Source organism: Struthio camelus, chromosome 15 (genome assembly GCF_040807025.1).
Source record: "Struthio camelus isolate bStrCam1 chromosome 15, bStrCam1.hap1, whole genome shotgun sequence".
Lineage (NCBI taxonomy): Eukaryota > Metazoa > Chordata > Aves > Struthioniformes > Struthionidae > Struthio > Struthio camelus.
In genome coordinates, this window is record NC_090956.1 from 3,562,770 (window position 1) to 3,584,372 (window position 21,603).

General features: G+C 42.0%; 1 protein-coding gene across 5 annotated transcripts; it reads right to left on the reverse strand.

Moving 5' to 3' along the window:
• Nucleotides 1-550: 550 nt before the first annotated feature.
• On the reverse strand, nt 551-21,405 carry PRPSAP2 (phosphoribosyl pyrophosphate synthetase associated protein 2). 5 transcript variants are annotated; one of them, XM_068908235.1, is made up of 14 exons: nt 20,837-21,405; nt 16,941-17,072; nt 16,356-16,455; nt 13,523-13,642; nt 12,775-12,925; nt 11,622-11,674; nt 11,431-11,497; nt 10,294-10,466; nt 9,247-9,362; nt 5,874-5,929; nt 3,328-3,476; nt 2,315-2,385; nt 1,458-1,604; nt 551-1,231 (listed from the first exon to the last, which is right to left on the reverse strand). In XM_068908235.1, exons 5-14 carry the CDS (start codon nt 12,891-12,893, stop codon nt 1,073-1,075), a joined length of 1,110 nt encoding a protein of 369 aa, XP_068764336.1. In that variant the 5' UTR covers nt 12,894-12,925; nt 13,523-13,642; nt 16,356-16,455; nt 16,941-17,072; nt 20,837-21,405; the 3' UTR covers nt 551-1,072. The 5 variants fall into 5 exon arrangements, with proteins under 5 accessions (XP_068764336.1, XP_068764335.1, XP_068764334.1 ...); XM_068908234.1 differs by having other exon boundaries at nt 20,154-21,405; XM_068908233.1 differs by lacking the exon at nt 13,523-13,642 and having other exon boundaries at nt 15,795-16,455; nt 20,154-21,405.
• Between the last annotated feature and the right edge of the window lie 198 nt (nt 21,406-21,603).

The window sequence follows — 21,603 nt, forward strand, 5'->3', positions numbered from 1 at the left end:
CTTCTCAGAGCTGTCCCTGTGCCTGCCCATCTGTCTAGTCCACACCTATTACCATACTTGCAGACTGCAAAAACACATACCGAGGAGGAATCCGTTTCTTGGGGGTGCACCACTGATTCATGCTTGATAAAGCATAGATATATTTAGTCACAACTGCCTGAAAACAAAGTCAAATATGTACACTGAAAACGTATTATAATGAATGAATTACAACCAACCTCATGTAACATATCCGTGACAGCACATGGAACTGGCTAGTTAAAGATTGTTTCTTGCCTGTTACGAGATGGCTCAGCAACAAGATGGAGGTCAAAAAGCGACAATGAGAAACAGTATTAGGGAAAAGCAGCCTCTCTGCATTTCATTATAAACAACAAGCAAAAAGCATATTAGTTTCCTTACTGCAAAGAAATGGGAGTCCTGTTTGTATTCCAAAGGAACATACAGCATACAAGAATCAATTCGCCCCTTGATTTCTTTCAGTAATATAATGCCCGCAAATAATTTCTAGAAGGAACGCACTTTAGAAGATAAGCCACTATTATGTAAACATTTTTAAAAAGCTCACACAAAACAAATCTTTATTCTTTGTCGCAGAAAATAAATACAGGTGCATATTTCATATGCTTTTCTATAAAAGCACTCCTACAAAATCACTGAACTGCATACAACAGTACAACCCTTTTGGCTTTTAAAATGCAAATATTATACAGTCACTTCATTTTATTATCTTTATAGCACTTGTAAGCAAGCAGCTTTGGAAAAGGAATGCTTAATTTAGAAGCCAAATTCTCGCCTCAAGTGTTTTTTTTTTCTGGTTATGTATATGGTGCAACTAACCTAAAAGCAACTAGAACAATTTTCTGTAAAATGTTTATTACCTGCCCCCTCCCCCCCCCCAAAAAAAATTACAAAGAAAAAATAGCTCTTAAAATCTGTTCTACCTTGATATTTAAACCAAGAGAAAACAAAAAGTGGCTCAATTGAAATATTAAGATAAGCATGATGCTTCACAGCTCATTATCTGTTCTCTTCCAGTTTGGCCCGGGGTGTTCCTTTAGAATAAAAAGCATTAATCATCCAGTCCTATATTTCTGAAAAGGTATGACATGGACTCCCCATTGTGGATTCTGCGAATGGCTTCCGAGAGGATCATGCTGATATCTACAGTCTTGATCTTAGGGCACTGGAGTTTTTGTATTTCATGTGGAATTGTGTTTGTAACAACAACCTACAGAACGAAAAAAATCATCAGAAAGACTTAGCTCCCTTATGTTTCCCCCTCCCATATTAGAACTGTGAGATACTAAGATTCCAGCATACAGTTCAACCGTAAGAAAGCATGAACCCAAAAGCTACCCAGCTATACTCTTAATGCCAATATATTTTAAGAATCAAGTCAGTAAAAAATTGCTTGGAAAAAAGCTTTTGTTTAGAAATTTAGAATCCACACTTACTTCATCAATTGCAGATTCCTCTATCAGCCTGGGAGCATCTGAAGAGAGCAGGCCATGTGTGGCCATTACAAAAATTTTGTAGGCCCCTCTTTCCTTGAGGGTTTCAGCTGCAGCAAGAAAGCTGTCAACATCATCTATAATGTCATCCTGTCAAAATATGATTGGGTCAGTGAAGATTCAACATGGCCTCAGAAATATCACCACAGTGCACCCAGAGTGACATTAAATCTTTCTCAAGTACAATAGCTTACATCCAGCGCAAAATGGGCATTTTTATTGATACTGTCCTTCAGGCACCTGAGCTGGATTGCAAAGGCTGAAGAGTGGGAAAGTAGAATGCGCAAAACTACATGCAACACTGGGGGGGGGGGGGGGGAAGGTTGTTCCACGAGAGGAAGAAGGGAAAAAAACAACAATTCCACAATTCAAAAGCCAGACTAACACATATATTGTCCTTTTCGATTAAAAGCCCAGAGATTACTATTTCTTCAAAGCAGACTGTAAGATTGCATCACTTTCTACCTCACTGGCATTTCTAAATTCACAGAATATAAACATACATGATCGTTTCCCCCTTACCTGATGTATAAACTCAAATTGAAACTTGTCCCCTTTGGGGAAGCATTTCAACAAAATTTCATCAGGCCTATTCAATAGAAACAAGTTCTGAACGCTGCTTTTTATTTCATACAATCAGCTTCAGCAAATACGCAGAATATTGCCTCATGGTATGAAAACACAGTACCAAGGCCCTCCCTCCGCTAATCAAAGTTTAGCTGTTGATAGGCAAAGTATATTGAAGTCACAGAAATCAAGTACGTAACACAATTTATCAAAAGCTATGGCATCGCACTTACCACAATGATGGCGATTCTTCCTCCTACATCTCCAACAACTGTGATGGGTGGTTTTTCCTTTGGAATTAGCACTGATTAATGTCAATTTTTTTAGAGGAGAAGGAGGGAGGGAAAAAAAAGAGAACATTTATGCAATTTACTTCAACTGTGGAAATGTCTGCTTTGCACGGGTCACCAGCGTTATAGAAAAAGTAGTAAAGTAGCAACTATTTCAGTCATCACAGTGCTACTGGGAAAAGCAGAGAGATTTTTATACATAACTGACTGTTTAAGCTTAAAGAATTAATTACAGGCAGTTATGCCCCAATTCTTAAACTATACATAGTCCCACTGAAATGTTCCTAAGAATAAGAGTGTGAGGGGCACACGTTTTCAACATAACTCTCACACTCAGTCTGGACAGTAAAAGTTTAAAAACATTTTGCTCACATTCAAGGTTTAGGCAGGAATTTGAATTTCTTTGTACCATTTGGCAAAACCCATAAAAAAAATCAACCGTGCTACTCACAGCAGTCACTGGTACATAATATTCCAGTACTCTTTCTACAATTTTATTACAGAGAATACTGAGTGGCTTTCAGACACACTTCAATCACTCTACCAAGATTCAAGACAGGTTTAGGCAATGAAGGTTTGCTGCCATAGCTATAGGTCACATTCACATTCAACAGGCTTACTCAGCAAGCAGTGACATTGATACAACTGCACAAAAGCCCAGTGTCAGCTCAGTTTTTTAACTCCAAATCCCAGAAAAAAAATTCAAACAGAAAAATGAACTGTCATATGTGGGCTCTGTGCCAGGGGCTCTCCCGACTGGCCGTAATGGCAAAGCCCTTCCTACACAGGACACAGACCTAATGTATTGCCTAGCATGAACAACATGGACAACGAGCATCAAAAAGCCACCTTTTTCTCCTAGTGTATTAATAAGAAATGCTCCTTTTTGATCATCTCCCCCTGCCCACCCCTCAAAAAAACAGTAGATGAATGCTTGCACACACAAACTTACTTACTGGGTATCTCCAAACTGGGATGAATAGCAGCTACATTTTTGGCTGTAGGTGGTGAGTGTCGACCATCCACCATGTCAGACTCAGCATCCTGAGCTTCCCCATGAATTACGGCAATTCCTAACCGTAGGCGTTCAGCAAACGACTGTGCCCTGCAGGGGAAGGATTTAAAAATAAAAATAAAATTATATTGTATAATTCACATGCATACAATGCTAATCAATTTTATTTCTAAAGTTTCAGAGCAAAAAAAAGGATTGGTTCTAAAATTTAGGAAAAAGTAGAGAAGAAACCACTTTCCCCTTAGCATATTGTTTTCACCAGACTTGTGAGAGTCGGAATAACTCTGAAAGTATCCATATAGGCCTTGTAAGCAACAGGGTAAATGCTGTGAATCATACAATTCAGACTACTCCCTTCTGTTTTTCAGTGTCCATGCCAAAGAATGCCCAACAGTTTAAAACAAAAACAAACAAAAAAAAACCCTAGACCTCAGCATTCTTGAGATCCCATGCATAAGCAGGTCTCATCTAACAATCACCGAGAAAAGCCTTGAGGTCTGGATCGTCTACGTTTAATGAGTTAGAAAAACATTTATTCAAATGAAAACAGAACACGTGTTCACCTATTTATTTAGCAAGGTATGCACTAAATAAGCCAATATCCCTGACATCCTGACACATAACCTGAGAGATCCCAGAGAAAAGAGAATTCAGACCATCATTTTGCCTAACAAACCACTCTGAAGTTAAACAGCTTGGATTTTTTTACAACCCTAACAAAAAATTCTTTCACCATGCACTATTTCTTCAACTAGAATTATGTAAAGTTTAAGGTTCGCAATTACCGGGGGGGGGGGGGGGGGGGGGAGAGTGGGGAGCAAAAGAGAGTCAGGAAAATAATAATTTCAGAAAATGTTTGTATCCCAGGTGCCAAGTGGTAGAAAAACATAAGTAAAAATTAAGTGAGATTCACTTTACCTAACTTTGCACACCCAAAATTTCAGTATCTAGCCTGAGCCAGTGATCTAGTCTCCTTCTAGTCAAAGTGAAGCTAGCACCTCCAGAGTGAGTCACTTAGTTCTAACTAGTGCCTAAGACCTGTGGCCTAAGCCACCTGCTTTACAGTTACGCCTCATTTCACTGTCCAAACCACTCAAAGTCCAGAGAATACTTTACCCATGATGATGCTCTATTAATTAACACTGAAGAATCTTCTGCCCTGCAGTATTAGCATGAAGTTAGGATATTGTTTCAAGTGGTAAAACAGCATAAATTATGATTCCAAACATATTTACCTAAAAAGTTATGACCTAAAAGATGTAATCCCACTAGTGAAACCATAAGGGCTTTAAATGCAATAAACTGAATAAAGTTCCAACTAACAGTGAAATGACTTATTATTCATTTTTCATTGGGCTCAGAAACATTCTGAACTCTATCAAGCAAAACTTTTCTTTCACAGGTAGACATTCATCTGAAAAGCATTCTCCTTGATTGAACTGAAGCATTCAACCACCCCTTTTCAAGCACAACATACTTCCTCAAATAATCTTCATAAATGCTCATACGTACACGTGAAGAAGCTAACCAATACAGATCTGCAATTCCCTCCTACACAAATCAATTGGTTATGTATGCATCTTATCTGTCTGATCTGTTGATGGCATGTGTGGACTATTTGCTGGCATGCATAACTGCTTGAGGGGCACAAACAATGCTTCAACAAACACCTGCCTTCACACAAGAGGCAATACTGACACCAAAGAAACACAGTCAAAAACAAGCAAATGTGAAATAGCTGACCAAAACAAAAGGTATCACATAAAAAGTACTGCCAAGCACTATTTTTACAAACTAAAGCATTTCTGATTTGCTACATAAAATAATGAAAAACCTTTCTTAAGAGTATCACAATTCCTTGGCATGAAAGTCTAGATAACTTTTCAACAAATTATTTTGTCACCACAGCAAATACAGTATTTCTCAAATGATCGCCCAACTCTACCAGCTTCTGAAAGCAGTGAAATTCCAAACAGCTTAGGTATAGACAACCATAAAGCTACAGGAATTAAGGACAACCGTTCGGCCAACGACGACTTCACAAGCAAAATTGGCTCTAACAAAATCCTGTTCCACCATACTAGATGGTAAATCATCTGCAATTAGGATCTGCTCAGTCCACGTTCTAAGATATAACTATCTTAAGTAATTACTTCTGATTACTGGAGGCATGCTTCCAGTGATTTTTTGTCATTTACAGCAGCAAACGTATATTGGTGCATATTTGCATTATAACATAATCAAATAGCTGCTTTATCCCATGCACTACATTTGATTTATCTCACCTGTTTTTTGTTTTTTTACTCTCCTTAGATTTATTAGGATTTCAGTGATGATCTACAAACTACAGATCTGACAAAGTTAAAGTGGTACATGTTGGAAGGCTGCATCTTCTAATTACTGAATCTCAGTCCTTTGTTTGATCCTAAGAACAAAAATCATGATATAGACTTCCTGCTCTAACACAAGAGAGCAGATCTTACCCACCTCTTTGCAGACGCAGGTGATTTGGCCACAATTACAGCATTCCTGTAGTCTGGTATCTGTAGCAAATAACAGATAGCAATGTCTACTTCACATCCTTTAGACAATTTAAACTCAGTAAGAATCAAAGAACTTTATTTTGCCAGAAGAACTTTAAGCATCAATATTTTACCTAACATAAGAAAGCAACCTCAAGAATCCATGGTACATGACCAGCGTTCACAGCTCAGTAAATCCAGGTATTAGGCAAATTCAGTTTTTAACTTAAAAATGTACCTTTCACAAACACGATGTTATATACAGATTACACAAACACACACAAAAAGAAACGCTTTAGAAGAACATTATGACTACGGAGACTAGTGTTAATAAACAGGAAACCATCAGAATTAAAGGTTCCTGCTTGACTTAAATACTCTTGTGCGTACACACAAGTCTTTAATCACCTGACAACACTGTATTTCATCTTAGTTCCTAGTTCTGGGGTTGTTTTTCAAAGCACACACATAAAAAACCCCTCTCCATCACATCATACTGACTCCTCACATGAATAAGGGATAAAAATTCCACATTCACGATCCTGGAGTTACAGTCCAATATTGCCATCAACCATCTTTACGCAGATCAGCACTAGGGAATGATGCTGCAAACGCTGGCAGCAGCACAGCGGCAAGATTCAAGTTCTGTTTTCATTTCAAGGGCTGATGGGCAGACATGAGTCAACCTTTACACGTACAGTCTACTCCAAATCTGTGCCCCCCTTATACTTGATCTTACGCTCTTCCTTGCAAAATCAGCATTTTCCTTCACTGGAAGGATGTGCGCAGCCACAAAGAGCAGAAGAGAGAGAACCTGTCTGCTCTTTTATCAGCTGCCGTAGCAAAAGTCCACAGACACCATTGGTTACAATAGCAAATAGAGTCCTAGGGAACAGATCCAATCCTCAGGGAATCCCAGTGATAAGGGCATTAACACTCTCTGCTGAATACATGCAACCACATCTGTCTAAAAACCTTTTCTATACGACACATTTCCAGGGACAGGACCTGGACATACAGTTCACCGTCAGAAGGCAAATAGCTGCTCCAAAGCACAGACATAGTAGCTTTTCTAAACAGAGGCAAGGTTAAGTTTTCCTTTAAGCTTATTCTCAAACACACAAACCACACTGGCTGAGTTTTTCCAAAAGCATTCTACCCAAAGCAGGCATGGGAAAATTTTTGCTTACGTTCTGAATTTTGGCATGGGCCTACTTAACTGAAAGTGAGAACTTTCCAGAAGACATGTCAAGCAACATTAGTAAATAGCAATGCTAACTCCACCTATAATAGTGGGAATTCAGCATGTACTGCCCTTTATAAATGCTTAATTATATAACAGGCTATGAAGATTAACACAATGGAAGGTATGGACAAGGTAGGGCACGTCATTTGACACAAGAAAGGCTTTGATCTCGTTCAGACATTTTTCCCCTGCCAAATCTTAAAATTTGTTCTAAGCTCTTTAAAAATGAAGTCACAAAGCCATAAATCTCACCCAAAAGATAATCAGACATCAATAAGTTGAAGTAGAAGCAAAGAGCTACGTCAGTCTAAGAATTAACATGTACACATAAGAAAGATGAAAGGGCACTAAGTATTAAACGTTTGCTAGGAGTACAAGGGATGATCACAATATTATTTCTATGCCACGTAACTTCACCGATTGGACTTACTTCATCCCAGAGCACCATATAAACATACAACTCCCTTTAAACCTAGGCAGAAATTCCTCAGAGAACAACTACAAGCCCTCAACGCCTTACTTTCAGTCAAATGGTTCATAAGTGACCTCCATTCTTATCAAGCTGGTCTCTATTTCATGCTATTCAATACACCCCATTACAACTACCATCTGAAATATTTTGCGTGCTTTGGCGCTTACAAAGCAGGATATCCAGCAACCATACACCATCACCATGAACTTGAGATGACTACTAAATTCTTCTGAGCAACACTGTATGAAACTTAAGAGGGGATACTATATATCACCTGACCAGTGAGGGTATTTGTGAGTATATACCCCATGTGATCGGATACATCCAGGCACTTCAGTTTTAATAAGCAGAGAAGTGAAGAAATTAAGCCCTCTTTTGAAGCCCTCTCTACATATACAGAAAAAAACATTAGAAAGCAACAGTGGTATTATACTTAAAAAGCAGGAACAATTCTTTGTAAACCATTAAGAACTCAAAATATCAAAATTTGCTTAAAGACTAAATCTGGAACATAACCTTGTTACCCAGTAAATTCCATAGGTCCAAGCAAAATATAAAAGCACAACTTGCCTTGTGTCCGCACATACATTTTTCTACTTTCTTCCTTTTTTAACTTTTGAAGTGATTATAACACACAATACTTCTATCCTGGCGTACAAGCAAGATGAATGACTATGGCAAAATCAGAGCCAGGAGTTTTTTGTTCTACTGTCCTCTTTGTTAAAGATTTCCTTGTACCAAATACAAAGTTAACAACAGGTTGAAACAGTAACCGGTTCCCTACTCAGATTTCAAAAACTGTCCTAAAGACAACAAAAAAATCCAATATATGATTTTGTTTATCGTGGCATTTATATCCCTATCAGAAGAAACACGTTGGGTTGAAAAGTGACAGCGAACTACGCATTTTCCTCTCACCAGGACGAAAGCATTTGCTTTTTTCCAGGTTATTATTAATCACAGGCACTATATACATTTTTTACCTATAGTTCTCAACTGCACGTTTGTACACATGAATCTACCATTACCACTCTTGAAAGTGCTTTATAAAAAGTAATATCCATTTCAAAGATGGAGAAAGTGAGCCACAGAACATCAGATGCTAAGCTCCTCAAGCCAAGAAAGATGAAGATTTCCTCACCAGGAGTCATCTTTTTTACTTTGAGATTCCGATTGATAGGCTATTTCTTACAGTTACAACTTAACCTCCAAAACGTTTCCAGAATGCTGTATAAATCACATCTACACAAGTAGACCATTCTGTAAATGCCAAGGAAGTCAGAAAGGAAGAGGATGTCAAGAGCAGGAAAAGCCTGAATTATTTTTTACATTAAAGGACTATGTCTAAGACAACAGGATAGCGTCATTAGCATAGATAAGAAAATGCCAGGTCTTCACAAAGAAGAAGAAAGCTTAAGCCTGGGGGGGGGGGGGAGGGGAAGTAGCCAACTACACCATCCTCTGCCCCAACATGTCCTTTGCCCCTTTAGAATCCTTTCCGAAATGAGTTAGTCTTTTCACACATTTTCCTACAGGTAGGAATTCGTATTAAAAGCCTTGAGACCTGACACAGAATAATTAAAAAAAAAAAAAAAAAAAGTAACAGCAGGCCTTCCTCACCTCTTCCTGGATATACTGCAGTAAAAATGGAGATGCTCTCAAGTTATCAACCGGAATATTGAAGAAGCCCTGTATTTCCTTCTGATGTAAATCCATGGTAATAAGGTGAGTTAGTCCTTAAAAAAGACACACAGAGAAGCACATGGAGAAAAGCGAGGGATAACAAGACACATTTTATTTCTCTAGTAAACTTCACTGAAGTTTGTTCAGAACAAACTTTCTAAGCTGCATTAGAACAAAAGTACTACAGGTAGTACTTAGGTATGTAGAGTACTAAATAAGCTCCTCTTAAACACACAGGGGTTATCACAACTCTAGATCTCTATAGTTTCTTTTAAAAAAAAAGAACAATCTGAACAATCTACATAATATAATTAGTAGTGCCACACCTGTGTGAGGCAGGTAAGATCTTTCTCTACATGACACCTGGTAAAATGTAAGCACAAATAAGAATTTGTCCTATGCCACACAGCAAGACTCTGGCGAAGCTAACATTGGAGTTCTGAATAATGGACCCAAATTCTAATCATCCCCACATTTCTTCTCTCAAAATAATTAAAAAAAAAAAAAAACACAGATCACCCAGCGCTCATTATAACTGCCCACTTTTTTCCAGGGACAGAAGCAAGTGCAAGTAGAAAGGAGCAGAAATCTCATTCTCACACATCATCTTAAACATAAATAGATACAAAGTAGATTCACCCAACAGGTACAAAACAGACCAAAAATGGCAAAGTACACCTATCTGAAAGCGTAAGAAAGGCAAAGAGCATTATGGTGGAGGAATATCACCTCCCGAAGCATTAGGAGTCCAGAAGACTCATCTTGTCAACTCAGAAGGACACAATCTAAATGGATGTTACAAATTCTTTATGAACTCATCATTTAGAAGTGTTTCTAACTGTATCATCCTTTCCGAGCGGATTTTAAACTTATGAAAAAATTTGTCGTTATTTTTAATCAAACTCCCAGTGTGTGCCCAGATCCGAAAACTGACAGCGGGAACCCCCACTTCCCTGATTATTTCATAACAACCTGCGTTCTTACCAGCTTTGCACATCATTGAAGCCAGTAATTTAGAGACAATGGAGCCCCTTTTTCTCATCTTGCACTGCTTGCTATACGGGAAGTAAGGAATCACTCCAATAATGCTTTTGGCACAGGAGGTTTTACAAGCGTACACCATGATCAGGAGTTCCATGATTGTAGTATTCACATCCCTGGAACGAGAAGCATTAGTTCTGTATTCATGCATACAAATTCTGTAGCTGAAGTCAATACAATACCTAAATTTGCTCCAGGGATTTCACTCCAGTGCAGTAGAAAGAACAGTGATAGAGCTATCTCCTTCAAGAACCCAGCTGTACACCTCAGGAGGGCAAGTGCGCTGGACCCAGCATTTTAATTCCTCACTAGAATTACAGGCCAATATTTTTTTCCACTTATTGTTGGGGCAAATCAGCCGTTTTTGTTATAGCATTTTCAAGCTTTTAGTAATATAGCACATTGCTACACCAAACTAGACCATAATTTACCTCCAATACCTATTTCGACTGTGCACAAAACAGATACATTTCCAATACAGATTAACAAATTTTTTTTTCAATTCAGACTTTGCAACATATTCTTCTATCATTCAAGCCAATAGCAGGCTAATTATTTAGCAACTATCATCTCTTTTCTCCTCCACATTAAAAAATTGAGAGGTTTTTCTTTTTTTAGCTGAGAACTGGCCATCAGCTAAGAGAAGTAATATTTCTGTTACTACTAACAATCAGAAAATCCCTTTGCATTTGTAAAGGTCTTTCCACACCTGAAGAAAGCTGTTTTATGAATGATGGGACCCATCGCCCAGAAAACTGTCCTCCTACATTTGAAAGTTTGTAATAGTGCTGGACCTGGGGCAGCTGACATGGCAAGAATTTAAAGAGAACGTACTGAGCAAGAGAATGCTCTTAGCAAAAGTATGCAGAGACCCCAGGGTAAAATTTTCACCGATTTTTTCCCTGAAAATAATACAGGTAAGCTCATACTGATGTCGTCTTTGTGAAGAGAGAGAGAACAAGCAAGAGAGCGAGCGAGCAAATGCCATATCCAAAAAGGCAAAGAGGAATTAAAACAAAGGCATTCTTATGGACAGTCCATGTCAAAAAGTTAGTACAGTGGCTTCAAATAGTTACTCACTTTGAAACTGTCTGGATGATAAACACATCCTTTCCTCTCACAGACTCCTGGATCTGCACTCTTGTTTCTGCCAAGAAGAGAAACATGTAAGATTCACAGGAGTAAAACGCAACAGAGTCTAAGAAAAGGGTAGCCAATAAGTCCACGTCCCACTTAGGTTAAGTTCCTACTTTTGCAAATGAAATGCTCACCTCTGTTTGGCTCCTGATAAACCTGAACTTTCCCCATTTCAACTCCTAAGCGCCTGCAGGAGCAGAAAAAAGAAAAACAGAAGTCGGTATGTGAAAATGAGGGCCAAAATGAACGAAAAGCCCATACAATGCAATAGCTATGAAACGGCTACATTTCACAAAACAAAATAATTATATTGGAAGTCTCTCAACAAAGCATCCACACTTTCCAGAAGCCACACTGCAAGTTAAACTAAATCCGTTTCCAAGTCAAGATCCGAAGAATGAACAACAGAATAAAAATAATACTGGATTATGGAGTTAGTTGCTGACTTCTCATTATTATAACAGATATATATCAACATAAACATGCACAATGTTTACAAGACTCTTTTTAACAATTCTTTTTCTTAGAAGAAATACCAGTCTAGAATGAACAGTAAATATTAGAAAGCTCTATTCGAGGAATAATGGAAGACTAACTGGTGGGTTTTTTTTTTTCATTTCTATATTAGCACAGAACAGCATCATTAAAAAAAGGGAAACACGAGAATATGGTATGCACATATATCCACGTCCTTGCAATGCACAGCTTCAGTTCCTTTGCGCTCTGCTTTCTCCCGTCTCTATCAAACTTAGGCTACAAAAGCCTCAGGAAGAAACCCATGCAATACTTCTGATGATATTATGCATACTAATACTGTTATACTAGCAAGATAAACATTTACTTAAGTCATACAAGCTCTGCTAAAGCTTTTCATGCATTTAAAATGAAACAAGTGTCCCCATCTAAGATATGCAATGAACAGGATGGATACACCTTTGCCTCCTAAGAAAGCTATGCTACCAGGAAAATGAGGAGTTACTTCTGCCATGATTATTTAACACTACGCAAACATTAATTTTTGCCACATGTTCTCTAAAACGTGTGTACATGTGTACATACAGCCAATCACAACTTGCCACTGAAAAACTTAAGACTCAAGCGATTTTCTTTGTTAGTCATCTGCTGAAATATATTCCACAATAGAGTACACTCTTCTAGATGTTCTTGTAGACAGTAGCAGTTTTCCTACGTAACTGTTATAAAACGCAAAAATCAGTCTTTAGTAAAGCAAGTACCACCATAACAATAACAAGATACTAAGCTGCCTTGCAGGCAGATTTTACTTACTCAGCAATCCTCTTTGATAGTTCCATGCATGAGGAATTTGAATTAGCCGAAAACAGTACCAGTCCACCCTTGGTTATATTCATGATGGCCCCAATTTCAGTGGATGGCATACAAAACATCAAACCTACGTTGTCTTCCAACTTCTAAAAGACTGCAAGAGATCAAAGTGTATTAAAGCCATAACATTAAAAACAAAGAACAATTTTTCTATGATTAGAGAGTGAAGAGTTGTTCATAAGCCTGAATTCTCCAGCATCCTTAATGGTTATTATGACCATTTTTCACAATACCATGAAGACATCCTTACAGTACTCTTTATGACCTAAAAGTCATACTCTTCACAGACCTAGCCCAGTATATCTAACAACGTAACAAAAAAAATGGGACTTCAGTCAGCTTTGCCCTCCTTCTCCTGCTTCCAAACTTTATACAGCCTCCAGCAAAACGTTCCCCAAAAGATCTACATAAGCTCCCACTAGACAATCTCACTTCAAGACAGCTTAATTCACGTTTTGTTTTCAAGCTGTCCTCTCATAACACGGATGATCTTTTCCATCAGCTTGTTCAGCTCGCTTTCTAGAAGAACTGAGCAACGTTTGATGACTGTTTCAAGATCGCAAAGCCAACTATAGGCAGGATTGAACAAAACAGAGGAGCTCTTTTGTCCTGGCACTCTGCGAAATTGACTAGAAGAGTCTATTTACAAAACTGCATCTTCCCATTGTTTTGCAACAAATTATAAACTTACAAAAAAGGATGGAATGTAAGGAAGAGTTCAATAAAGTTGGTAGCTGTAAATAATGACCTCTTGCACAATGCATCCGCTTGGTGAAGCAGTTGTTGTCATTCTTTGACACTAATATTTCTCCTATGGAAACAGGAGAAAAATATCAAGAGGAAATTTAGGCATTTTTTTTTTCCAAATAAAGGCACAAACCACTAATCCCATCAAGGTTCTTCACTTTTTATTCCTGCTCTGAAACATTACTTTTTCATGTCTTCTTCTAACCCAACGTTTTGTTCAAAAAAGAGAAACACTCATGTTGACCAGCAGCCACTGACAGACCTAAGTAGCATCCAGCCAATGAAATCTTAAAATGTAGCCCTTCTCACATATAAGTACTCCAATCCTTCACAGCACATTCTAGCGTTACGTAGGGGACTTGAAAGTATCAAATTCCAGCAGCGTTATTCAAAACAAAGTAGAACTTAACCTTAATCAATACCGTATTCCCTGACAAACATTTCTCCACTGAGACATACATAATTTGTTGTAAAAAACTGATGGCACGCCAACTATCAAATACTCCAAAACAGCATTCAAAAAGAAAAATAACAGTTGTCATACTGACAGGAATAGCTGGCTAGCTCTATTAAAAGAAAGACAGTCTGCCCATCTTTGCAACTAGATATGCTCTTGACCTAGCAACAGAAACTGTACTGGATTCATTCTCATTTAAGAGCTAAGGTAAAGAACTTCCTCTAGATGAAACTCTCCATGATGAGACTACACTATGCTCAACCACTTTGAATCAAAACCTGCCTGTGATCAAAACTTCCAAAACGCATAGAAAGAGAACACAAACAGGGATAAGACGGGCAACAGCAATTTTAATACCTAGATGTTTGACCCTGTTAGAACCCGGTGGGACCACTTACACAGCTAAAATAATACCATACCCCTTGCAGTCTTTGCCTTCAGCTGAGAAGGGTTTTAAAAAAAAAAAAAAGCATTTGATTCCTAGATGGCAGTACAGTGACATACAGTCAAAATCTCAACTCCCTCCTAAACAAAGTACTCAACAATTTAAAGAGAGTAGTCAACACATTTTGTAATAAAAACGTAATGCCATTTATTAGCTAGCGTTTCTTTTGTTTTGTTGCAGCTACTCTCTGTAACTCCCAGATGCTAACTGCTTGCCATCATCTGCCAAATATTCATAGTGGTTTTGAAGATGCATCTTAAATGCATCATGAATACATGCTAGAAATGTCTCCTTGATACAGGCTTTTAGTTCTCAGAACAATACCTGAATGTACCTTTCCTGTGTAATTAGATGGGAGCAATGTAGATGCAGCTTCCAAATATTACTGCAAACACTTATATGAGCTTTGAAGATGCTGTTCTCCCCCCCCCCCCCCAACTTATGTTATCTTGGTCCACAGATAAGGAAAATGAGGGGAGTCAAAGATCTGGTGAAAGGCAAGAGCTGTTGTTCCCTGTTCATTCTTCAGGATCCATTTTACTCTGCAGTAAGATACTGATATATTTGCAAGACACATTGAAGATTCAGTGTTCCACATAACCGTTGCACAAGGACTTTCCTGTGGATGTGCTGCAGCAGCAACAAGTGGGCTACAGTGTTTGTGGGGGGAAAGAAGTTGCTTTCACAGAGTAATATTTATGTATTAACCTTGAGGCACGTATTGGGATGACAGCATGTCCACAAGCTTTATTAGACGGGTAAAGACAGGACCCCACGAGAGCGCAGGGGACCACAATCCTCTGCCTCCAGGTGGGCAAGTCTTCCAGGTCCGCATCAGCTTTGAGGAAAAACACAGACCACAGCGTGAGCTGCAGCCCACAGACTCCCACCCTTCCTCTTCGGCGGCACACGACCACACAGGCACACCCGTGGGGGAAAACCGCAATTCCGGGGCTGAGCACCCACGAGGCCCAACGCCCACGGGCTTCGCAGCCGAGCAGAGGCGGACAGCGGCAGGAACGACCGCCCGGTACAGCCACGGGAGCGCGGAACAGATCATCCCCCCTCCCTTCCCCGGGGCTGGGGCGGGGGGAGCTGAGCCGCCTCGGCCGCCTGCCCAGGGCGGGCGGACTAACCCCGCGCTCCCCTCAGCGCCCTCTCCGCCGGGAGAGGCCTGGCCACGCCGCGACCCCCCCGCACCCAGCTCCCCCCAGCCCCGAGCGACGCGGCCCCTTCGCCAGGCAGCGCAGCTCCGTGAGGGGAAGCTGCCCTCGCTCGCTCGGAAGGGCCTCCCCCTCCTTGCGAGGGCCTTACCTGCCGGCTCCGGCCCCCCGGCCGCGGGAGAAGGCGGCCCGGCCGGCGGGCAGGGGCAGAGGCGGCGGCGGCCGCGGCGGAGCTCAGCCCCTCCGGTCGTCCGCTTGCAAGATGGCGGCGCCGCGCGAGGGTGGGGGGGGGGCGGGAGCGCGCGGGGCGGGCGCCAGGCCACGCCCTCCCCCCCCCCCCATCTCCTTTCCCGCGCGGCGCGGCCAGGGGGGAACCGCCGCCGGCGCCATGTTGGCCCCTTGCGCGGGCGAGGCTGGAGGGACCGGCGGGAGAGAAGGGGAATGTGGGGGACACTCCCCCCCAAACACAGGGGCTGCGGGCAAGGGGAGGAGGCAGGGCAAGGTCCTGGTGGGAGGTGGGGGCCGGCGCAGGCCTCTGGGCGCCCCAGTGCCAACCCCACAGCTTCACCTTCCCCCCCCTCAAAAGCAGCAGCCCATGGCTGGGCAGCAGTGAGGGCCGTCGGAGGCATCTTGCCGCTTCCAGGTGCCATGAAGGCCCTGCAGCAGCTGGCAGAAGGTATCTGCAAGGCCCCAGGGTTTGGGGGCTCCCCACCTGTGTTCCCCATCGGCCTCGTGCAGCCTCTGTGCCAGCATCGGGGTACGCACTGGGCTTTGCGCTCCATCCGGCAGGGCTGGTATAGAAGACAGCCTCTCTGGAAAATAAGTTAGGGGAAAAAAAAAAAAGTCTGTGGTCTCTCACTTCTTTATAAAGAAGATCAGAAGTGTATCCAATTTGTCTAGAATCCCCCATCAAGGCCCTCCTTGCAACATACTTGGGTCAAACTGGATAGAAGTGTATTTGACAGCTTTTTGCAGCAAGATGCTTGTTTTGGTCACTTTTCAAAAAGCCTATGTTTACCACAGGACAGCATCAATGATAAGAAAATGCATCCTTTCATTGTTCCAAGGTAGTCACAGTCACCCTGCCTGGATTCAGGTAGGTAACACCCATGTGAAGCATTCCCCCCCCCCCCAAAAAAAAGAGTAAAAATACAAGCACTGTGGGTTTCAGTAACTCTGCAGCTAGAAGCTATTTTAAAGTAAATTATGCTTCTGAGCACACCCAAGATGAAGAGCATTCTATAGAAATCATATGCCCTTTGCTGCAGCTTTTCTCATGAAAATTGGTTATCCTTACTCATTCTTGGGCAGCAGGATTGAGAGCCGATTGGAGGAAGACCTTGGGCGCCCAAGAGGCTACTTCATGTCTGTGCTGCCTTGGAGGGGACGAAAAGCAGCCCCAGCTGCCAGGGCTTCTCACCAAATGGACCTGCAAAAGGGCAACACCAAGTGTCACATTTTGACACTGCAGTTTCTGCCATTATGAGCTGGATTTTCCATTTTAAATCTTCACATCCCAATGTTTTCCCCATATTTCACAGTATCTGCTCATTGTTTCCTCACATTCCACCGCTTAATCGATTATCTCCTTCTTCCACTTTCACCTCAGTCTGAACTGAGACAGGAGAGCAGTTGAACCTGGAGCTGCTGAGCAGCTGCCAGATGTAACACTCACCACTTGCAGTGCTCACACAAAGCGGAAACATCTGTTCAAGATATGTGAGCAGAGAGACCGTAAGCCTGTTAGTGCCCTCGCAAAGATGCAATGCTGCAGTGGACTCTTTTCTGATTTACACTGCTAAGTGCAGGGAAATAAGACTTCTTTTATCTCCTCACCACCCTCAACCTTCCTAGTCGTTATTTTTCTGTTTATAGGCTTGCCTTTCCAAAGTCAATACACATTCACTGACCCTGCTGGGTTGTCTTTTTGTGAGCTTTTTGTTAGCTCCATTCATAAAGCAGCAGAGATTTTTCCCTTAGCATCAGTCTTTCAGTGCAGGATTTCACTAAAGGCTAGGATGGCAGAGCAGCTTAAGGCAAAACAGCTAGAAAGAGCACATGTTGAAGCACTGACCTGCAATGCAGTTAGCAACTTTTCCCCAGAAGCATTTTTTAATACCCCAGGGCACACAAATTTGTTGACTATTTGAGTTGTGCTGCCCCGAATTCCTGACATTTCTTAAGCAAACCACAGGACTAGGAACTAAGATTGTCTTCCAACCCTTTTTCTAAGGCTACTGCCTTTGTTTTCTTGAAGAAAGTCAATTAATTTCTTCCCTGCCTCCGTTTTCCTGGTCAGTAAGATTATGTTTAAATCTCAGCTCCCAAAGGAGAAAGGTATTTGCTAATTTTATAATATGCTATCCAAGTGATAAGTGTTAAATAATTGCTCCAAAATTGCTCCACCCAGATTTTATTTCCTATATAATGATCCAATTAGCAGTCATTTAAGGAAAAATTGCTAGGTGTGAATATACTGGCTCACAGAGATTTGCTATTGTTACTAGTAGCATTAGCTGCTTTGGAGAACCAGAATCCAGACTTAACTAGGGCAAGCAGAAGCATGCACAAAATGCGCTGGGTCCAGCCAAGGTAAAGGGTGCTACTCATCCAGCGCTTGGCTGGATGACAGCCTCCATCCATCACCTGCCAGAAGACAAATGCTACTGTCATGCATCCTCCTAAGCTCTATCCATCACTGTTCAGCCGGGGTTGGGTTTTTTTTTTTTTTGGGTGGGTGTTAAAACTCACCTCCCAAGACAGTGAGAGCTATCAAACATGGAATGCCAGAGAGCTGTTTTGACTCAATCCTAATAGAGCCCTATGAATAGTTTTAGTCTCTCGCAACAACTGGTCCTACAGAGCATCCTGAAAGCATCCCCTGCCCTGCGTGGCCTTTCTGAATCTGCCAGGATGTTCTGCAGGGCACAGTTGGCAAGACACCACCTCCTTCCCGAGGCTCCGGCTTCCTTGCCTTGGAAGTGACAGTACCTGGTTTCCAGAAGGTGTTGACTTGGATATTGTCCAGCTAGGGAGGCACAACTAATGACAGCTATAAATATATTTCTGAATCAAGGAAGGGAGGAGTCATTTTGTCATTTCTTCCCCACGCTGGGCAGTGATCTGGAAAATAGCATTCCCCACTTTTGGGGAACCAAAGTGCGTTAGAAAAAGCCCCAGAACAGAGAACATGTCTATGCGAAGGGCTATGTAAATAGACAGCACTCTACTTGTTTTGGCAAATATTACTGCCTCACCATGGCTAAGCCCTCTGCAGGAAATAGGCACCAAATCACTCTGACACGGTAGTGTTCTGAGTCACGCGACTTTGACTGAAAGATTCTTTGAGTTCTATTTGTGTTCCTGTTTCTAATAGCGCTCTCAGTTCCGCAATCTGAAAGGATTAACAGATCCACCGTGTCAGCCTTCGGCACGGGCACAGGGCCGTCTCCTGCCAGGCTTCCAACAAAGTGGCGGGAGGCTTGCAGGAATACCCGACATTTAACAGGTCACTGCACAGACACGTTTCAAGCCAGATGGAGGGCACGGATTTGCAAACGCTGCCCTAAAACATGACCCAGCAGTAGCTTCTTTTTGCTTTGTTCTGATATTCCCTTTCCTTTGCTCTGTTTGAGTGCAGTTCTGCCCTGCAAAACCTGAGCAGTACTCAGTCACTTTCTGTTTACAGATGTGGTTTGCCCTTTGATTCTCCTTTAGACCAGAGCAGTTTAACTGGACAGTGAAATTGGGTTATTTTAGAGAAACGGAAAAGCTACCCAGTTAGTGTCAAACACCCCATTGCTCTGAGTCCTACTTACTAGGTCCTAGTGTGACTTGCCATTGACTGTATTACTGCATTATGTTACATCTCCTGAAAACAGAGAGGAGAGCCCACATCATGCTCTGTGCAGACATGTAGTGAACATAGAGAACAGGCTCGAGTTCTTTGTTTGTCGGTCACTACACAGCAGGCTGGCATATTTAAAGCGGAATTCACCCAGTACAGAAGAAATGCTTTGCATACACAATTGCACAGAGAGAGTGGGGGGAATAAAGAAAGGTTTTATGTACAGCTTTGCCCAGTGTAGCAAAGCAGAACCGGAGAGAGGAGCAGGAAAAGACCAAAGTGCACTCAGCAAAAAACACCCTGTTCCCTTCCTAGTCTGACACTAAGCAGGGCTGACCCTCAAGAGCGATTGCAGGTTAACTCCTGCAGCCACTTCAGAGGGCACAATGACCCTTACCCAGCTGCTACACCAAAAAAGTCCACAGAGAGCCGGGTAAGGCTTGGCCTGCATGGCTTACTAACACTATTAATAACATCTCTCCTTCACACAGCAACTTTTTACCAATACTGGTCCTCCAACTTGCCTTGCAATTTCCTGCCTAATTGCAGTAAGGTCTGGAGGAGGTTCTGCTTTCAGACTTCCATGCCCTATCTTTTGCTTGACTTTATCTACCAAGTCCATTCCCCCAGCCCAAGAGTGGGATACTTAAAAATTTTACTCACCAGGAAAGTTTCAAGAGGAAATGCATGAGGAGTGCTAGGTGTCACAACAGGCTTTTATAGTCTCATTAAGCTCTCCTTAATGAGAACTTCCTCACCTGCTTCAATCTCTGTCCCTTTCATGTGCCCCCGCTCCCGTGCTGCTCACACTTTCAAGGCTGTCTCAGCTCCCACTCTTTCCTCCCCTGTCTCTAGCACCCTCCACTCTTTCCTCTTCACTGTTCTGAGCCCTCATTCTATTTCCGTGCTCTCCTCCAGATCCTAAGGAGAAAGTACCTTCTCCTCTTGAGCTACTGCTTGCCGTGTCCTCCTTGGCTGTTTCCTCACCAATATCTCTGCAGCTTCTCCCAGCTCCAGAGTCGTCTGCTGTACTTTCCCTTTCAAAGCAAGGCAGCAACAGCTTTTGTTGAGGTCCCTGACTTAAGTGCTCTCCAAAACAAACCTCCATGGATTTCACTGTAGAACCGCCAGGCACAGCAATGACCCACTGCTATCAAGGACCTACTGCATGCCACAATGTGCCCCAGGCTTAAACTCCTTGAGATTCTTGTTACATCCTTGTCTAAGATCCTATAATTACAGAAACAGCTGTGTCACAAGACCCAGTTACATCATGGTTATTCCTCATTATGATCAAAAAATCATGCTTATTTTCTCTTTTACTAAAGATCTAAGAACATCCTTACCATCATGCTAGACTCTACTCCAGCCAAAACTGTAGCACTGGTCAGGTGTCACTTAGGACTGTGATTGAATCAGGACAGGATACAACCACGCTGTACCTGGATTCTGCCAATGAACTTTCGCTTTTCTGCGAAAGCGACAGAGGTCTGTCTTCCCGCACCTGAAATGGCCTAACAGAATTCCTCCCATCGACACCAGCTAATGAAGGACAACCTTTCCTTACTACCTTCCTTGAAGGACAGACAGCTCTGGGCTGCAGCTCCAGGCAGCACCGTTTCTGCACTAAGGTGCCATGCAGGGTTTTCTGCCCGAGGCTCACCATGACAAGGTCTTTGACCAAAAATCACCTGCCAAGTCTTGCTGAGCTCTTCACCAAGACATCTTGGTGATACTGTATTTACCTTGCCCAACACAAAGCATTAATGAGCTCATCAGACTGCTCACCCTGCTTGGCTAATTCATACCAAACACTCTGACTATCAAACCTTGCTTATTCTCTCTGCTCTCTGCTAAGGCTCTCCCCTTGCATAGCCTGAACCAGCGTGCCCTCGAATGGTTCTGCACACCCCAGCCCTCCGCTTGTATAAACTGGCTGTCCACTCCTACGTGCAACCAGGGAACGGCCTCTCGGCGGGACCAATCGGGGCATCATGCTGGTCGGGGCAGGGGATTGGACTTGTTTCCCAATGACTGCAAACACCCTGGAGTTCAGACTGTTCCAGCAGTCCAGCACCACCCCTCCGATCGCATCTGCAGGAACCTTGAAAAC